Source organism: Salvelinus sp. IW2-2015, linkage group LG11 (genome assembly GCF_002910315.2).
Source record: "Salvelinus sp. IW2-2015 linkage group LG11, ASM291031v2, whole genome shotgun sequence".
Lineage (NCBI taxonomy): Eukaryota > Metazoa > Chordata > Actinopteri > Salmoniformes > Salmonidae > Salvelinus > Salvelinus sp. IW2-2015.
The window spans coordinates 21,652,833-21,669,101 of NC_036851.1; the positions used below are offsets into that span (position 1 = coordinate 21,652,833).

The 16,269-nt window shown below is 42.9% G+C and overlaps 1 protein-coding gene across 1 annotated transcript in view; it reads right to left on the reverse strand.

Annotated features, from left to right (window-relative positions):
• Positions 1 to 4,561: 4,561 nt before the first annotated feature.
• LOC111969957 (plexin-A2-like) overlaps positions 4,562 to 16,269 on the reverse strand; it is a 58,311-nt gene continuing 46,603 nt past the window's right edge. The window contains exons 18-32 of the mRNA XM_023996359.2: positions 15,943 to 16,182; positions 15,686 to 15,829; positions 14,728 to 14,962; positions 14,455 to 14,597; positions 14,041 to 14,309; positions 12,593 to 12,659; positions 12,227 to 12,373; positions 11,410 to 11,569; positions 11,164 to 11,267; positions 9,924 to 10,020; positions 9,600 to 9,793; positions 9,326 to 9,495; positions 9,000 to 9,212; positions 8,222 to 8,372; positions 4,562 to 8,008 (exon numbers count right to left, since the gene is read on the reverse strand). Of these exons, the coding sequence (XP_023852127.1) occupies positions 7,913 to 8,008; positions 8,222 to 8,372; positions 9,000 to 9,212; positions 9,326 to 9,495; positions 9,600 to 9,793; positions 9,924 to 10,020; positions 11,164 to 11,267; positions 11,410 to 11,569; positions 12,227 to 12,373; positions 12,593 to 12,659; positions 14,041 to 14,309; positions 14,455 to 14,597; positions 14,728 to 14,962; positions 15,686 to 15,829; positions 15,943 to 16,182 (2,430 nt within the window). The 3' untranslated portion in view covers positions 4,562 to 7,912. The remainder of the gene's footprint in view (positions 8,009 to 8,221; positions 8,373 to 8,999; positions 9,213 to 9,325; positions 9,496 to 9,599; positions 9,794 to 9,923; positions 10,021 to 11,163; positions 11,268 to 11,409; positions 11,570 to 12,226; positions 12,374 to 12,592; positions 12,660 to 14,040; positions 14,310 to 14,454; positions 14,598 to 14,727; positions 14,963 to 15,685; positions 15,830 to 15,942; positions 16,183 to 16,269) is intronic.

Genomic DNA, 16,269 nt, shown 5'->3' on the forward strand with positions numbered 1-16,269 from the left:
CCGATAAAGTGTATAACCTGCCAGCTGTATGTTCTTAATGTCGTCGTTCAGCCRTGACTCTGTGAAACATAAGATATGACAGTTTTTAATATCCCGTTGGTAGGATATGCTTGCTCTCTGTTTGTCCCATTTATTTTCCAACAATTGAACGTTAGCTAGCAGAACGGAAGGCAAGGGCAGATTAGCTACTCGTCGCCTGATCCTCACATGTCATCTGATCTCTTTCCACAAAACGTACATTTCCTTTTCCAGCGAATCACGGGGATCTGGGCCTGGTRMGGTGTRRGTAGTATATCCCTCGCATCGGACTCATTGAAGAAGAACTCCTCGTCCAATTTGAAGTGAGTAATCCCAGTTCTGATATCCAGAAGCTCTTTTTRTTTTTTTTTCACCATAATTTGCAAATAAATTCATTAAAAATCCTACAATGTGATTTTCTGGATTTTTTTTCTCATTTTGTCTGTCATAGTTGAAGTGTACCTATGATGAAAATTACAGGCCTCTCTCATCTTTTTAAGTGGGAGAACTTGCACAATTGGTGGCTGACTAAATACTTTTTTGCCCCACTTTATATCATTGAGTTAATAAAGCCTCATACACACATGGTCTCTTTTTTGTTTTCTTGAGTAAGGCAGCTCCAAAATGCAGGTGTTCAGCCTAGCTCAGTGCTTTCTGTGGTAGTGGGGCGAGCCAGCAAACAATAGGAGCATTGCGCCGTGATTGGCTCAGTGTTCTGTCACTCATGGGGACACTACTTCATCACAAAGTTTATGTCCTTAGTAAGGGTAGATATCCAAAATGTCAGCCCTTTGGGTCCTGCCATAGAGTTATATTACAAGTGCCCTTCCAAGAAGGCTCAAGGTCATTGGCCACAGATAAAATTACGTCAAATCACGTCATATGTACAGTAGCTTTGATTGGACAGATCATGTCAATATCTTACTTTCAAAGTCTTAGCTAGCAGTCATCATCATGAATCAAGTTGACAATCTACTGGCAAATCCTTTTTAATCCTTGTCATATGAAGATAAATAATGAAGATAAATTATAGATAAAACATATCGGTGCTCATCGGTTATTGGACATAAAGATTCCACAACAAGTTGGAAATCGCAAATTCAACAATGAGTCGTGTGGAAGGAATCAGTGGCCAACTGCAAGCAGTGCAAAGCAACCAGTAGCCTGCTATTCAATGGAGTGGCTGTGTGTGTTTTTTTCCGAGTTCCCACCATGAATCCAGAGAATGCCAGACTTTGATGACAAAGTTTGATAACAAAACCGCCGCTCCACCTTCCTGTTTAAGTGAGCACATCACAAGCCAATGTGAGTCCAAAAATGTATTGTATACTGCTGCCTACATTATGTAATATGCAAGGGAGATATGTATACTGTAGCTAAGAAAGTAATACTAAGTTTATATTGTATAGTAAGCTGTTAATAGCCAGTGTGCGTCACCCTAATCATTTGGTCTATTTTCACCTTAATTTCGCCTAACGTTACTGTTCTGACTCGGTGGTGCTGCACATGTAGCCTATAACCTGTTTTTGAGAAACGTCATCTAATATTGTAAGAGGTTTCATTGTCTGCTTATATCCCCCCTTTATTTATCCTACGGTTCTGACTTGGTGTACAGGGAAAATTCTGTAATAGCAGCCCATGTTCTGTATTCTGTCACTGTACATTTCAAAAGTGCTGAACAAATAGTTATATTGACTACGTCCGTCGTCGCTCGCTCATTAATGTCTTCATCGAAATTACGGAAAGACTCTTGTCCGCTCATCGTTCCCTTATGCCATTGTTTGTACATCTCAATTGTTAGTAGAAACCACATTTGTTTAAGCAAGTCGGCCATATCAGCTATGTTTTTTAAAAAGGCAGTAAACGAGGCTGAATTAATTGTTTCGCTGCCAAACAAGGCTCCGCTGATAGCCAGGTGTATTGGTAGTAAGGATTCACTCCATTGTGCTTTATGTAGGCCCTAACAGTTTGTGGGCACCTCTTATCGCCATTATAGTGSAATTAATTTATTGTTTTTAGTGTTGTGTTGTGTAGGTCTTTGCTGGCATGCATCTAAGAAAAACAGTTTGAGTTTGCCCCACCAAGATTTACATGCTAAAATCGCCACTGGATACAGCAAAATGGCACTGTGTACCTCCACATATACTGTATGATGTTAAGGGAATATGTAATTATCACTCAATATGAGATGCCACAGCGTAAAACTCTTATATCGTTGCCAATAATAGCCCTATAGCTAACTAGAATAAAACAATGGAAGACAAATAGACTGACACAAATGCTTTTGCAGTAAGTCATTAGTCTAACATTTAATGGTGACTTTTGAATAGAATAGTCCGGCCACGAGCACAGTTTCTCTCTATCCAGGTCTCTGCAGTATTTTCCCTACTCAAGAGGGAGTTGTTTTGGCCAGCCTTGGTTTTTTCTCACTGAGGTTGGATCAATACTCTGATATATGGACATTTCATTGAAAAAGCACTTTTCAGGCATGGTTGAAAGTTTCCTGTAATGCAGTTTACACCTCCCAGCCTAAGAACTAAATGATTGTTGCCATCTGATTGTTGCCTACCGTCTAGTGGCATGAAAATGAATTATTGACTAGGGTGCATGAATCTTATGCAGATATGACTTGTGAATAAGTGTTTGAAAAAAGGTTAGGTAGACTTACAAGTAATCACCTTGTTCTTAACATGAGATATGACCAGTTTGTACATTTTGAAGAGGTAGTCTGGGCACCAGACTGGAGATTAACGAGCAACAAGCATTATAGGTCTAGCAGTCTAGACTATCCATCTATCCAACAACACTGACTATGATGGCTGTACTTAGCGCTTTTTTTCATAAACAATCATTTTTAACTACATTATGACAGAATGTGTGTTTGTAAATGTACACCTGCATAATGTATTATGCGCGTGAGAAAAATTGAGGTGAGATATTGAGTGATAAATAGTAGATACTAGTATGATTTCTATGTGTGCGTAGAGAACGGCTACACTTTACATTGACTGTTCTGTTGCTCAGGGTCCAAAGAGACTCCAAGGTCTTTCCCATTTAGTATTCATTGCACATTAATAGCTATGAACTGAAGTATTCTCGAAGATCTGCAGTGAAAGCAAGGTCTTGCTTTGCCTGGCTCAAACATAATGCAGCAAGGGCTATGGGGAAAGATGAGATATGGACTATTGAAGCAGCCATATTGTGACTAGATATAATCAAGTAGGCTTACTTATGTTCCCATCAAGCAGGGGAAATGCACTCTCAGATTGTATGGTTCTTGGGTTGTGATTAAAGTGCCACAGTGTGTTTCTTGTAGCTCTACTGTAGTGTGAATAAATCCAGTTGGTTTCTAGCCATATGCCAAATAATAGGACTTCCTGTAGGCTGATTGTCTGTCTGTCGCCGTCTGTCTGTCTGTCTGTGGGTGGAGAAGGTGTGAGCTCGAATGATGCTCCCCAGTGTTTCTCGGGGAGGTAAGCTGAATGCTAGCTGCTGGGTGGAGGGTGGAGGCTCTCTAACAGGCAGAGAAGTCAGGCTGTCAGTACTGAAAAAGGCCCCTCTGCCTGGATATGACAGGTACAGTATAGGGTCTTAAAGGCAAGGTACGTCTCCCCCACTCCTTTACATAGAGCCCCAGAGGGTTAGTATGAATAATTAATTACTCCTATGGTAAGTACCCTTGAGGCCCCCTCTACTGTACCTACATACTGTAGAATTGTGTGCTGGCTGTAGGACAAGTGGTCAAGTACCATCTCTAATTCAAAACATTTTCTTTGTTCAAATATAGCCACGTTTGTGGCTCGTATTTAATTCATTCTATTTTCCACAAATGGATTTTCAGAGATTCTGAGAATCCAATCCCTCTTTCAATTGCTCAAATGATTTATCTTAGCTCAATAAAATACTCAGGACAATTTTTCGAGAAAATAAGACAGGCCTGAAGTTATTTACTTTTCCAAGCTCTGGTTTCTGAGCTCTAAAGGCATCAATAATGGAGATAGCCAAATCAATGTTAGCAATTACCCAGATTAATGGACAACAGTTGAACAATATCCCAAAGATCAGTGTCGACCTCTGACATCAGACTGTGGGAGCCCTGTTCAGAGAACCACTCCAGGCAAAACCGATACCAATTTACAACACTATTCAATTTGCATGCTAATGCAGCCAAAGCATGATGAGTAGAGTAGGCTACAGGGCTGGTTTGGTTCTAGTGCTGCTTACGCCGGCAGACAAATCACCTACCCAATAATCGCATCAGACATTGGCTCCAATGTAAGAATGGGAACATGAAGTGGAGTTGCCATGAATTATGAAACACAAGATGCTTCAGTAGAAAATCCACTGCATGTTATCTTCATTGTGAGGCAGAAGGGCCAAGTCAGCGTCAAGGCGTCTATTCTATTGGTCTGAAATATTTTAAAGAATAATATGCATATCCATAAGCTACAAGTGTAACATATAATCAAGGCCTACACATGCTGGCAATGACTAATTTATGCTAATTAAAAACACATTGTTGCTGTAAAAGAATCCAGACAAATGTATTTCCATCAGTTGACATTTTAATGTATAGCAACAGTACAAAGTGAATCGTTTGCTTMCAAAATAGTAATGTTTTGTATGTACAATATTTATACAATAATTTATCATTTAAAAAAGGTTCAATGGTAAAATGTATTACAGTTTATTGCACCACACATTTATAAATTATCATCATAAAAACGTCACACATGAAACATTTAACACTTAAACAGGACATGGGTTTTCTTATTTTGATTTAATTGTTACTTTTTTTAAACTCTTTTACGAATATCTATTTGTGGAGTGCCCTCCAATGTTGACCAAAATGACCAGGGCCCGGTTTCCCGATAGCGATGGAATTTAGGCTTAAGAGTGTTTTAATAAGGCATCTTTCCTACAACTGCCAAAGATATAACATGCGTTTCCCATACTGATAGGCTCTCAGATCAGCTTTCTCCATGCAAATCTTTCCTTAACATTATAATTATTTAACAATACTGATGACTGATCAGTTTCTAGAGATATTACCACCTATGGCTGCAAATATTATTATAACGCTTACCAAATTACATTTATGAAAATGCACTAAATCACTGATTTGGCATATCAATGTGTACGTTATGCTACACATCATTAAATATATAGAGACAAATACAGACAGTAGCCTACAACTAGCAAAATAGAACTCAATTGATTGAACATTGCAAAAATCACTGAAGCTGGAAACTCATATCTCCCTCACTAACTTTAAGCATCAGCTGTCAGAGCAGCTCACAGATCACTGCACCTGTACATAGCCCATCTGTAAATAGCACATCCAACTACCTCATCCCCATATTGTTATTTTTTAAATGTATTTATTTTTTGCTCCTTTGCACCCCAGTATCTATACTTGCACATTCATCTTCTGCACATCTATCACTCCAGTGTTTAATTGCTAAATTGTAATTACTTTGCCACTACGGCCTATTTATTGCCTTACCTCCCTAATCTTACCTCATTTGCACACACTGTATATATATTTTTCTATTGTGTTATTGACTGTACGTTTGTTTATTCCATGTATAACTCTGTGTTGTTGTTTGTCTCGCACTGCTTTGCTTATCTTGGCCAGGTCGCAGTTGTAAATGACAACTTGTTCTCAACTGGCCTACCTGGTTAAATAAAGGTTAAATAATATTTTTTTAACATTAAATGTACTTCTATATGAATGAAACCGGCCTATAGCCTACTGTTTATATTTTAATGTACTCATCTCAGTTTTCATTTGAAGCATATTTTTATACYTTGCATGTTTGTATCAATTGCAAAGACATTGGTAACTTTGGATTTGTAGTCAGCTTTGTTCTGAAGTTATCGGCGGGCACAGAAACGGATAAACCATGTGATTCTAATGTTAGTGGATATCCTCTGTGTATAATGGGACGCGGGAGGCAAAAAGCGTCTAAGGACGCACTTAGCTGTTCTACGAATTGTCTGACACAGGCATTAGATTACGATTGTTTCCAAGTGCTACGTCAATAACGATGGTTTTGGGAAACAGCTTGGAGATGTAATAATGTTCCTACGAAGAAGGGTCTAACGATGAACTATGCTTTTGGGAAACCGGGCCCAGGACAAGTAACTGGTCAAAATTACTGTAGAATAATGGAGAAATCATCAAGAGGGTAATGAATGATTTCAGTGCAGATAAACATATCAAACAGAAACCCTGAATTAAAGCAATCCTATGGAGAGTCTAGTTTTATAATGATAATCTTTAAGATGACACTCAGTGAATGCAGCAGCAAAAATAATTTGTCATTTGAATATGTTAAATTCAAACAATTTAAAAGGCTATTCTCTCATCTTGACCTCATATTTTAAAAACGTTAATGGGACATATTTATAAGAAAGGTACAGTCTACTTGATACAACAGAAATCTTGGGGTGGCAGGATAGCCTAGTGGTTAGCGCATTGGGCTAGTAACCGAAAGGTTGCAAGTTCAAATCCCCGAGCTGACAAGGTACAAGTCTGTTGTTCTGCCACTGAACAAGGCAGTTAACCCACTGTCATTGAACATAAGAATTTGTTCTTAACTGACTTGCCTAGTTAAATAAAGGTTAAAAGATTGAGTTTCCACCTTTGAAAGTATGCTATATAGAAACCTGAGGATTCTCTGAAAGTATAACACAATGATCTACTGAAATTCAAGTATCATGTTCAATGTAAACATTGACTGATGGCTGAGGGGTCTCATAAACCAGGAGGAAACTGATCTGACCCACAGGAAGTGTCATTAATCTTCCAACTCTAAGGAATGATTCCCAAAGCTRCATTGGCTACTTTGGGTCACTGCTAATATACAGTTGGTTAAATAAATGGTCTAGAAACCCACTTCCCTCATTTCTGTCATCCCCAGAGTGCCTTAATAACTTAAGACCACCTTGTTAAACTTTTCTAAATATAATTTCTACTTTGGCTACAGGGCATTTTACATAGTATGAAACATGAGAAACTTTTAGGACTAAGAGCAAGTGATCATTTTAAATAAGGGGTATATTTTGGAATGGTTTTCTATTCAGATTTGTTTTCTTTACAAATGTACTGAATTCTGATGGCTTAATTCAATTAAATCTGGACTGCAGTATGTACACAACAGCATAAATAAATTAAAATAGACTCATAGAAGGTTTTGGGCACCAGATTACCTCCCCTCACAATGCATCCAGTTCCCAGATTTAGGCACATGTTTGCACAGGCAGTAGGCAGAGTTACTGTGTAAACATTACTAAGGCAGATTTGATTGAATCCAGCCCAAAGTACGCCATAATAGAATTGACCCCCCACCCTGTAATAAGAGCTTTGTGTGGGTTTTTATGATAGAGTGTGTCTGGTAAATTGAGTGTCTGGCAGGGCGGTAACCAAACAAAAATATTTTGCTACCTTGGATGATCTGGAGATTACATTTTAATYTCACCTAATCGCAGAGTTCATTAACTGAAACCTTCAAGGAGCCTTCATAAGGCTTCCTGAAGGCTTTATGATGCAACATTAGACTTGTCCACTGAAAAGGAAATGTCAGTCCAAGGCCAAGGCTATGATATGCATGTATTTAGTTTCTGTGGTACTGTTTAGTAGTCTCTCGTTGCCTGCTCATCCCTTACACCTCCACATGTGGCCCCACTGCAGCCGACAGAGAGAGGACAGCAGTGCTTGGTGAATTTGCTTGTATATCTGTGCTCTTCCCTTGTTGAGCACTCAGGCTGAGTTATTCTGTTGTTCAGTTTCCTTCACCTACTGCTTGTGGGGCTGCTTGCTCTGCTGGTAGCATGTGACCTGTGTCCTGGGCCTTGTCTGTCTGTATGTCTCTGAGTACACACGTCTGCCTCAGCTCTCCACAGACATGGCTGCGATGATCTGCTCCACTTTATAGGCCAGCCTCTGCTTCTGGGCCTGATCATCCTGCTCAAGGGCCTCAATGATCTGACACACACACATACAAGACAGACACGAAATCAGCAACACAGGCAAGGAAACACAAGGTTACTGTACTTTGTGCTGCAAATACCCTCCTGTTACTACAAATAGGCAGGCTAAGGGGTACTTTAACTTACGTTGAATCTAGATGCCCCTGTTTTGGATGCCACCCTAGCCCCCTACTGTATTTTGTAAAGACATTGAGGTATAGGGCCTCACCTCTTGGCTGTACTTGCTGACGTAGGCATACATCTCGTGCAGGGCACACAGCACATTGAACTCATTGGAGTGAAGACGGGCCTGCTCGGCCAGGTAGGCATTCATGTCCTGGTCACTGATGGCAGGTAGGCGGTTTATGTCCGCGTAGTACCTAGAGGGAGACAAACACACACACGCTGTTCTGTCAGCCAACATGTAACCTAAACATAGCAGGCATAAAAGAAACGCCTGAAACTACACACCCCACATTCTGGACATGACGAAATAAAAAAACTGTTGAGAAGTTCTCTTCTGCACTGTTCAACCAATCCAGTAAATGTGGAGGACAAGTTAAGATGGAGTGTTGCCGGGTAGAAACAACTTCAGAGTGCAAACTGGCAAACATGTCGTAGCTAGCTGCTACCCACTGGGCGCAGACGTCAATTCAACATCTATTCCACGTTGGTTCAACATCATTTAATTGAAATGATGTGGAAACAACGTTGATTCAACTAGTGTGTGCCCAGTGGGTATATGTTTCACTGGGGACTGTTAACAAAAAGCGCATGCCCAAAAGCGGAAGTCGTGTCACAGGTCTCTTCCTTTCCCCTGAAAAGCAGATGTCTCCGATTTTCTGCCGATGGCACTGAGGTGGTCCACCACCTGTGATTGTAAGCTATAAAGGTAGTCTGGACACTGAAGTCAGTCTTCCTCTGTGATTTCAGTGTAAAAGAATAACTACGAACCCATTAATAATATTACAGTTGAGTGATGTAAGTAAAACACACACTCATCTCACCTCTCCACCCAGCTCTTGTAGTTGGGGATGTCCTTGGCGTAGAGTAGCTTGGTGGAGGGGGAGTCCTTGCCCAGGCGATGCTCTGAGGTAGAGCAGGAGTCCATGAAGGTCTGGGCCACCACAGACAGACAGGCGTCTGTGATGCTGCTTTTATGGATGTCAAACACAAACTGCGGGTTCTTGATCACGTTCACCCAGAAGCGCAGAGGCAGGCTGGGACAGAGGGAGGATGAGAAAGAACAGTTTATAGACCGTCTATATATTGAGACGATCAGCATAAAATCATTATTGCTTTCAAGTAGCACATTAAATCTGCACTCCCTCACCAGTTGCTTTTCCATGTGTGGCGAACATCCATGTCATGGATGCCGTGCTTGTCAGCCTGCTCGTCCAAGAAGTCAAACATGTACTTGATGGCGAGCGGAAGAGCACTGCCCCGGCACACAGTGCTGAACAACGTCTCAAACAGGTCATCCACAAACTTCTGCAGTGTACCCTAAAGAAAAAAACACAGCAATGTTAAAAACACACCATAGTGTTGGAACAAAATTACTGAATCTGTAATTGCTAAGATGCTCTGGGGGGAGAGTAAGGGAATACCTTAGTAGCCAGTAGCCTGGTCAGGTATATCTCGGACACCATCTTGGAGCCGCGCTCACCCTCCTTCTGGTCCCCATGGTCGTGGTTCTTGACCAGGTGCCACACCTTCACCCCGCTCTCCATGTCCGGGGTGAGCATGGGCACGCGGGAGTGAGGGCTGTCAGGACTGGTGGGGGTGGAGCGGAACGGTACATCTGCAGAGAGAGAGAGGGTCCCAGACAGACGGTCACGATATATTATCTCAGTCGGTCCGGTAGAATAATGAATAGGTAAGTGAATGGTTTGGTGCTGAGAGTGGCTCCAGGGCAGGCCTGATTGACTGACCGTATCTACTGATGCTGCGTGGGAAGCTGGCTGAGGAGGGCAGGTTGTACGAGGACATCTGCTTGGGCACCAGGGCCACCACACAGTGGTCTGACACCTGCAGGGTTCATACGGAAGACACAAGGGTTCATGTCAGTTTGACCCACTCCCAAATCCACATTATTGGGTCAGAACATGACATTGATATGAGAAATTTGGCCCGATGAAGACCTATAGAAGTTATTCAATTTACAATTTGTGATATACAGTATAATGAACTTGAACTTAGGGGGTAGGCAATGGTGAAGAGGTGGGTTTTTAGGCGGGACTGAAAGATAGTGATGAACTCAGAGTCACATATGGCTGGAGGGAGGGAGTTCCAGACCCTCTGCGCAACCCTGGAGAAGATGCTGTCACTGAAGTGTTGAAGCTTGGACCTGGACACGAGTCACAAGCTGGCCTGCTGTGGTAGAACGGAGTGAGTGTGTGGGTTGCACAGGAGGTTGGTGGCACCTTAATTGGGGAGGATGGGCTCATAATAATGGATGGAACGGAATAATTGGAATGGTAATTCAAATCCTCTKTGACCCTTCTTCTCCCTTACCAACCCAGCACAAGAGGCTGCTCATAATAATGGCTGGCACCCATTCCATTCACTTCATTCCAGCCATCATTATGAGCCACCCTCCCCTCAGCAAGCTCCTGTGGTGGATTGGTAGTGGAGAAGAAGGTCAGAGAGGTGTGCATGCCTTTTGCAGTAAAGCAGTCTCCCAGCATGAGTGGAATTCACTGCTGCTGCTCTAGAGGAGCCACAGACCGGGCTGTCACAGAACCAGGTACGTAGCAGAGGGGAGCATTTCCCCCCAGAGAGACTAAAAGTAATCGAGGGAAATTGTTAATTTCCTTTATAGATTTTATCAACACATTAATCTCTTTCAAACCCCCCTCCTGGTGTGGCAGCTAAAGTTGGATGTCTTTGTCTCTTGGCTTAATGCAAACATGTTTTACACCCCATAGTCAGAAAATTTGTGAGTGCAGAGTGAGATGGACTTTAATGTGTTTACACTAGTGCTCTATTTAAAGCTGTTTAACATGAACACCCCCCATGATCTACCCATAGCAGGAGGCAGCTGACTCATACAGGAGATGAGAGTGGTGGATCAGTTTGGTTTACTATGGCCAGAGGCAGCATTGTGGACAACAGAATGTACATTCATGTTAGTGAACTGTGTGATGGGGATTGGGGATTGAGTGGTTTGACCTGATAATGCATGAGGGTGTTTAGTCTCTTCCAGTCTCCTTCAATCTTTGTGGTGATGTCTTCATCCTGCAGGACGACACGTGCCGTCCTCCCCTGGCGCCATTCTGGTGGGGGGAAAAACCCAGGTGTGCATCTATGAGTCCCTTTTCAAGGTTCAATACGTCAGACACAAGCAGACAGTGAATAACCACTGTATTAGTTATTGTATGTCCTCCATTCATTCTGACTGGAGCCAGTCTGTCTCACCCAGGTCCATGTCCGCAGCCCGAGGCCTCTGGGAGAAGTGCATGTTCCTACAGACAGCATCCAGAATCTTCTCCTTCACCTGGGTGATGGTGTCACAGTTGAGCACCTTGACGGGGAACTCAGGGCTGTTCTCGTTGTCTGGGTTCACACAGCTCAGAGTCTGAGGAGGGACCAGAAAGAGAGAGTGCTGTTATTAGTATTCACTGTRCCTCTGTTTAAATTGGCCTCCTGGCTGCATGGAAAAGGCTCTCCTCTCCTTGTGTGCCATCTCTCTCACAGCTTTGGCCAGAAATGTAATTTCACACTTTCAGCTGGATGTCGGGTTGCCAGCTCTAGTGGGGCATTAAATGGATAATGAGACACAACCGCTCCCACAGGGTGACCAGAGACATGTAATCTTGTAACTGGGCTGCCCTCAGGCTAATGCCTGGGGGATGAGCCACACTGCTGCTGCATCCAACTTCTGCTTTAGCTACGGACAAGTTCTCCCAGTGGCCAAGCCTTGATTACATCATCAGTTTTAACTCTTAGCTGATTGTGTCACTGAACAGCATGTGAAACATTATTTGTATCATCCTTTTGGCTCTTTACTGTTGTATTATCTACAGTAGCCAATGAATTCTCTCCTATTCAGAGCTTTAACATAAGGGCACCATGAGTTAATATTTACAGAGGCGTGCACAGCATGTCACCTACCAACTGTGGTGTAAGCAAGCCTCTCACTTTTATGGTGGTAACTATAATTAAGGAAATACTCCAAGTGGTTTTAATAGAATCTGACATCTAAGACATATTGTCGTATGGTATGGTGACTCACCAGGGTCTTGTAGTCAATCTGCTGGCGGATGAGTTTGTCTTCACTGAGGGAGTAGCGCGCCTCCCCGGTGATGCAGTCGATAGGTCCCTTCTCCATCTGCTGCTTGATGGCACAGTAGAGCATGAAGAGAGGCTCACCTGCACACTCCTTTGTCCAGGAAGGAAAGGAAGTGTGAGAGAGGAGAGGATTGAGAGAGGAAAGGAGAGGAGATGTACATTGTTCATAAAACACGTCCATATCACACACGTGTAATCCCAACGCACATAGAAATCCATCTGGTGTATAATCAATAACAATCATTCGAGGATTGTAGTGATATATCATGGTGACATCTGCAGTGATGAGGTTCCAAGTCATTGATATTACCTTAAGGAATTTGTGAAGTAGGAAGGCAAACCAATTAGTCAGCATCTTCTCTGCAACTGACTCGGTTCTGCAAGAAAGGAACAGACGGATACATTTTTAAGAGGGAGATGTCGGAACGTAGAGTGGTCTGACCATTTAGGTAGAGAGATTGCTTAAGAGGGACGGTAGACAACCCAGTGTTGTGTAAAAAACAACATGGTGAGTTAGTTTATGTAAAAGTAATATGCTGCTCTGCATGGTCTCAGAGGACTAACACTAGAACCTGAGTGCTGCTGCTATAGAATGGAACCTATTTGGGTCATGACATAATTGTGCAAAAGCTACTATCTGACCACTTTCTCTCCTTTCACTGTGTCAGCCGTGCTCATCCCATCATCAAACGCTGTATGGGCAAGATTGTGATTTATTATGTTTCAATAGATACACTAAAACATACTTGTATGTTCTATCTGATAAAACATTCAAAGATCTAACTGTTAAATATGAACCTTTCGCCTCCCTTTAGAGGTAATACTACAGTATAGCTCCATTGCAGCTTCCTAACTTGCTCATCTCTTTCCTTCTCGAAAGATGGTGCCGGTAGACATGGCAGCTCTGCTTCTAGCTCCTAGCTCCTGCTCAATGCTCATTCTCATACATATAGCTGGCTGTCACTTCTTTCCCATTGCCTGCATTCCATTATCTTTGGGATTGTTTTTGTGACTGCAGAATGTTTGGGCTAACAAGGTCAGCCTTGCTGGCTCCCATGTTAACACATCCTTATATTTAAAGAGTGTGTCTCAGATTGAGTGCCTCCTATGAAAGATTTAGCAGGCTTCTCCCAGTCCTGGGAAAACAATGTGCTGTGCAGAATAAAGTGAGGTGGAGGGGAGGAAATGTGAGCTACAGCTGAATGTTTCATGAGTGGCACACAGAGGATAAGTCAGACTGACAATGGCTGTCTACCCTCCCGCTCTCTCTGTCTCTCTCTCTCAATTCAARTCAATGGCTTTATTGGCATAGAAAACATATGTTATCATTGCTAAAGCAAGTGAAATAGATGATAAACAAAAGTGAAATAAACAATACAAATGAACAGTAAACACTACAGAAGTTCCAAAAGAACAAAGACATTTCAAATGTCATATTATGTCTATATAACGTTTTGTAACGATGTGCAAATAGTGAAAGTACAAAAGGCAAAATAAATATACATACGGGTTGTATTTACAATGGGGTTTGTTCTTCACTGGTTGCCCTTTTCTTGTGGCAACAGGTCACATATCGCTGCTGTGATGGCACACTCTCGTCTCTGTCTCTGTCTCTGTCTCTGTCTCTCTCTCTGTCTCTGTCTCTGTCTCTGTCTCTGTCTCTGTCTCTGTCTCTGTCTCTCTCTCTCTCTCTCTGTCATTCTGTGTGATATGAGGTTTTCAGCATTCAGAAAAACAGGTAACAAGCGTTGTCTGTACCTGCGCAGCAGTAGTTTAGGGTGGTTCTTGCTCTCCAGGTTGCGCTCGATGAGGTCAGAGAGGAGGTGTTTGAGCACGTCTGTGGCGTACTCCAGACGGCCCTGCAGCGCGGTCATGATGAGCGAGGCCACGTAGCCGCGGTCACGCATGGAGAAGGAGCGCTGGAGTTCCAGAGTACGGATAAAGGTCAGCAGGAACACCTTGTTATTCACCAGCTGGGCAAACTGCTTCAGAGCCTTCTCCACACCCTGCTGCCCGCTCCCAGACACCTACACACACACAGAGACACACACAGAACCCTCAGAGAGTAGAGGGATCTTGCATATGGGGTATATCATCTGATTCTACAAATAATGTACAGATACAGTAGATGGCAAGGGGTCAGGTGTTGCCAGGTTTGTAATGGTTGGTTACCTCCAGCTCCCTGAGTACAGGATGGTCATCGAAGCCAGGGAAGAGGACCCTCATGGTATAGGTGCGGTAGTCCAGGTGGGGGATCCCAGCCCTGTCCAGGTCACTGGTCAGCTCGTTGATGTCAGTCTGCAGCTCAGCGAAAGCTAGGCGCAATTACAGAGAGAGAGAGTGAGCATGATTGGAGGAATCTAGTCCATATTCAAGCTTTTTGTGAGTTATTAGCAATTTATTGTTCTCTTGTATGGGCAGTTGAGATTGTCTGATCAGATTCACCTTCCTTGCACTCCAGAGCCACTCGCGACTCCAGGTTGTCCATCTGCATCTGCAGGCGTTTAAGAGTGAGGTCATTCTCGTGTGACTTGCGTCTGTAGGCCAATAGGACGATGAAGACGATGATGAGCAGCAGGCCTCCTCCAGCCGTGATGCTGAAGATGGCGGGGAGGGTGAGCAGGCTGTCTGAGCGGATGTGGACTGCACCAGGAGAGATGTGGAGACCACCCACCTGGACCTGTACATAGACAATAAACCATAAACACACGTGTACATAGACAATAAACCATAAACACACGTGTACATAGACAATAAACCATAAACACACGTGTACATAGACAATAAACCATAAACACACGTGTACATAGACAATAAACCATAAACACACGTGTACATAGACAATAAACCATAAACACACGTGTACATAGACAATAAACCATAAACACACGTGTACATAGGCCCTCATGCAAAATGTAACACATAGCTAAACTATACTGATCAATAGTTTCCTTTTTATGTTTGTTTGACTTAAAGTCCAAGTGCAGTCAAAATTCAGTTTTCCGGTGTTTTGTATCATATTGTATAGCAGCTAATGAAAAGAACAGTGTAAAAGTCTGAAATAATTTGATCAGTGTTATTTCCAACCAGTTGCTGGTTGAAAATACAATCTACTCAAGAACTTCTAATCAGCAGGTTTTGCATGGGTGGAGTTTTGGCTTGCTTGGTGACATCACCGAGTGGTAAATAAGTTAATAGACCAATAATATAGAGAGTTCCAAACCTGTCTACCATTAACAGCTAGTTTTCAGTTTTCCCCTCCCCATTCAGACCACTCACAGACTGTCTTATCAAAATTCTTCCTTAATTGTTACACAGAAATTATTTGATACAAAAATGGCTGCTTTGGGCCTTTAATAGTTTATCTAGAACTGGACACAGACAGTCTGACAGACAAACTGACCAGGACTTTGTGCCGGCCTGTGAGGTTGGGTGGCTCACAGAGGAGCTGTGTGTCAGAGACGGTGAGGGAGCAGGGTGTGTCCCCGATCAGCACAGTGTAGTTCAACCTGGCCCCTCCAGATGCCGAGGGCACCAGGTTACGCCCCTGCAACACAGAGAGGGAAACCCCACATCCGTTAGGTCAGTAGATAGAACTCATCTTATGACAGTAGTGCTACAGAGTTATGGGCTGCTTTAGGTTGGGCTGGGTGGTCCCACCTTGAGTATGATGGGGGAGCCAGGTTTCTGCTCTAGCACCCCAGACAAGCTGAGGGGCTCTAGGTAAGGGTTGGGGTAGTAGATGAAACTGGTGCTGTTGTAGGTGAGCAGGGCCTGCACGTTGTTGAAGACAAAACCAAACTCCTCCACGTGTTTCACTGACTCCTGCTCCGGTGTGTACTCTGCCTTCAGGGAGGGAGCAAAGCAGCTTATCGTGGTGGTGTTGAGCACCTTACACACCTGGGGAGAGATCCACGGACAGAGACAGACAAGCACAAAGAAATACTTGTCAACACTTTTGAAATGACAATTAGAATTGGCCACCAT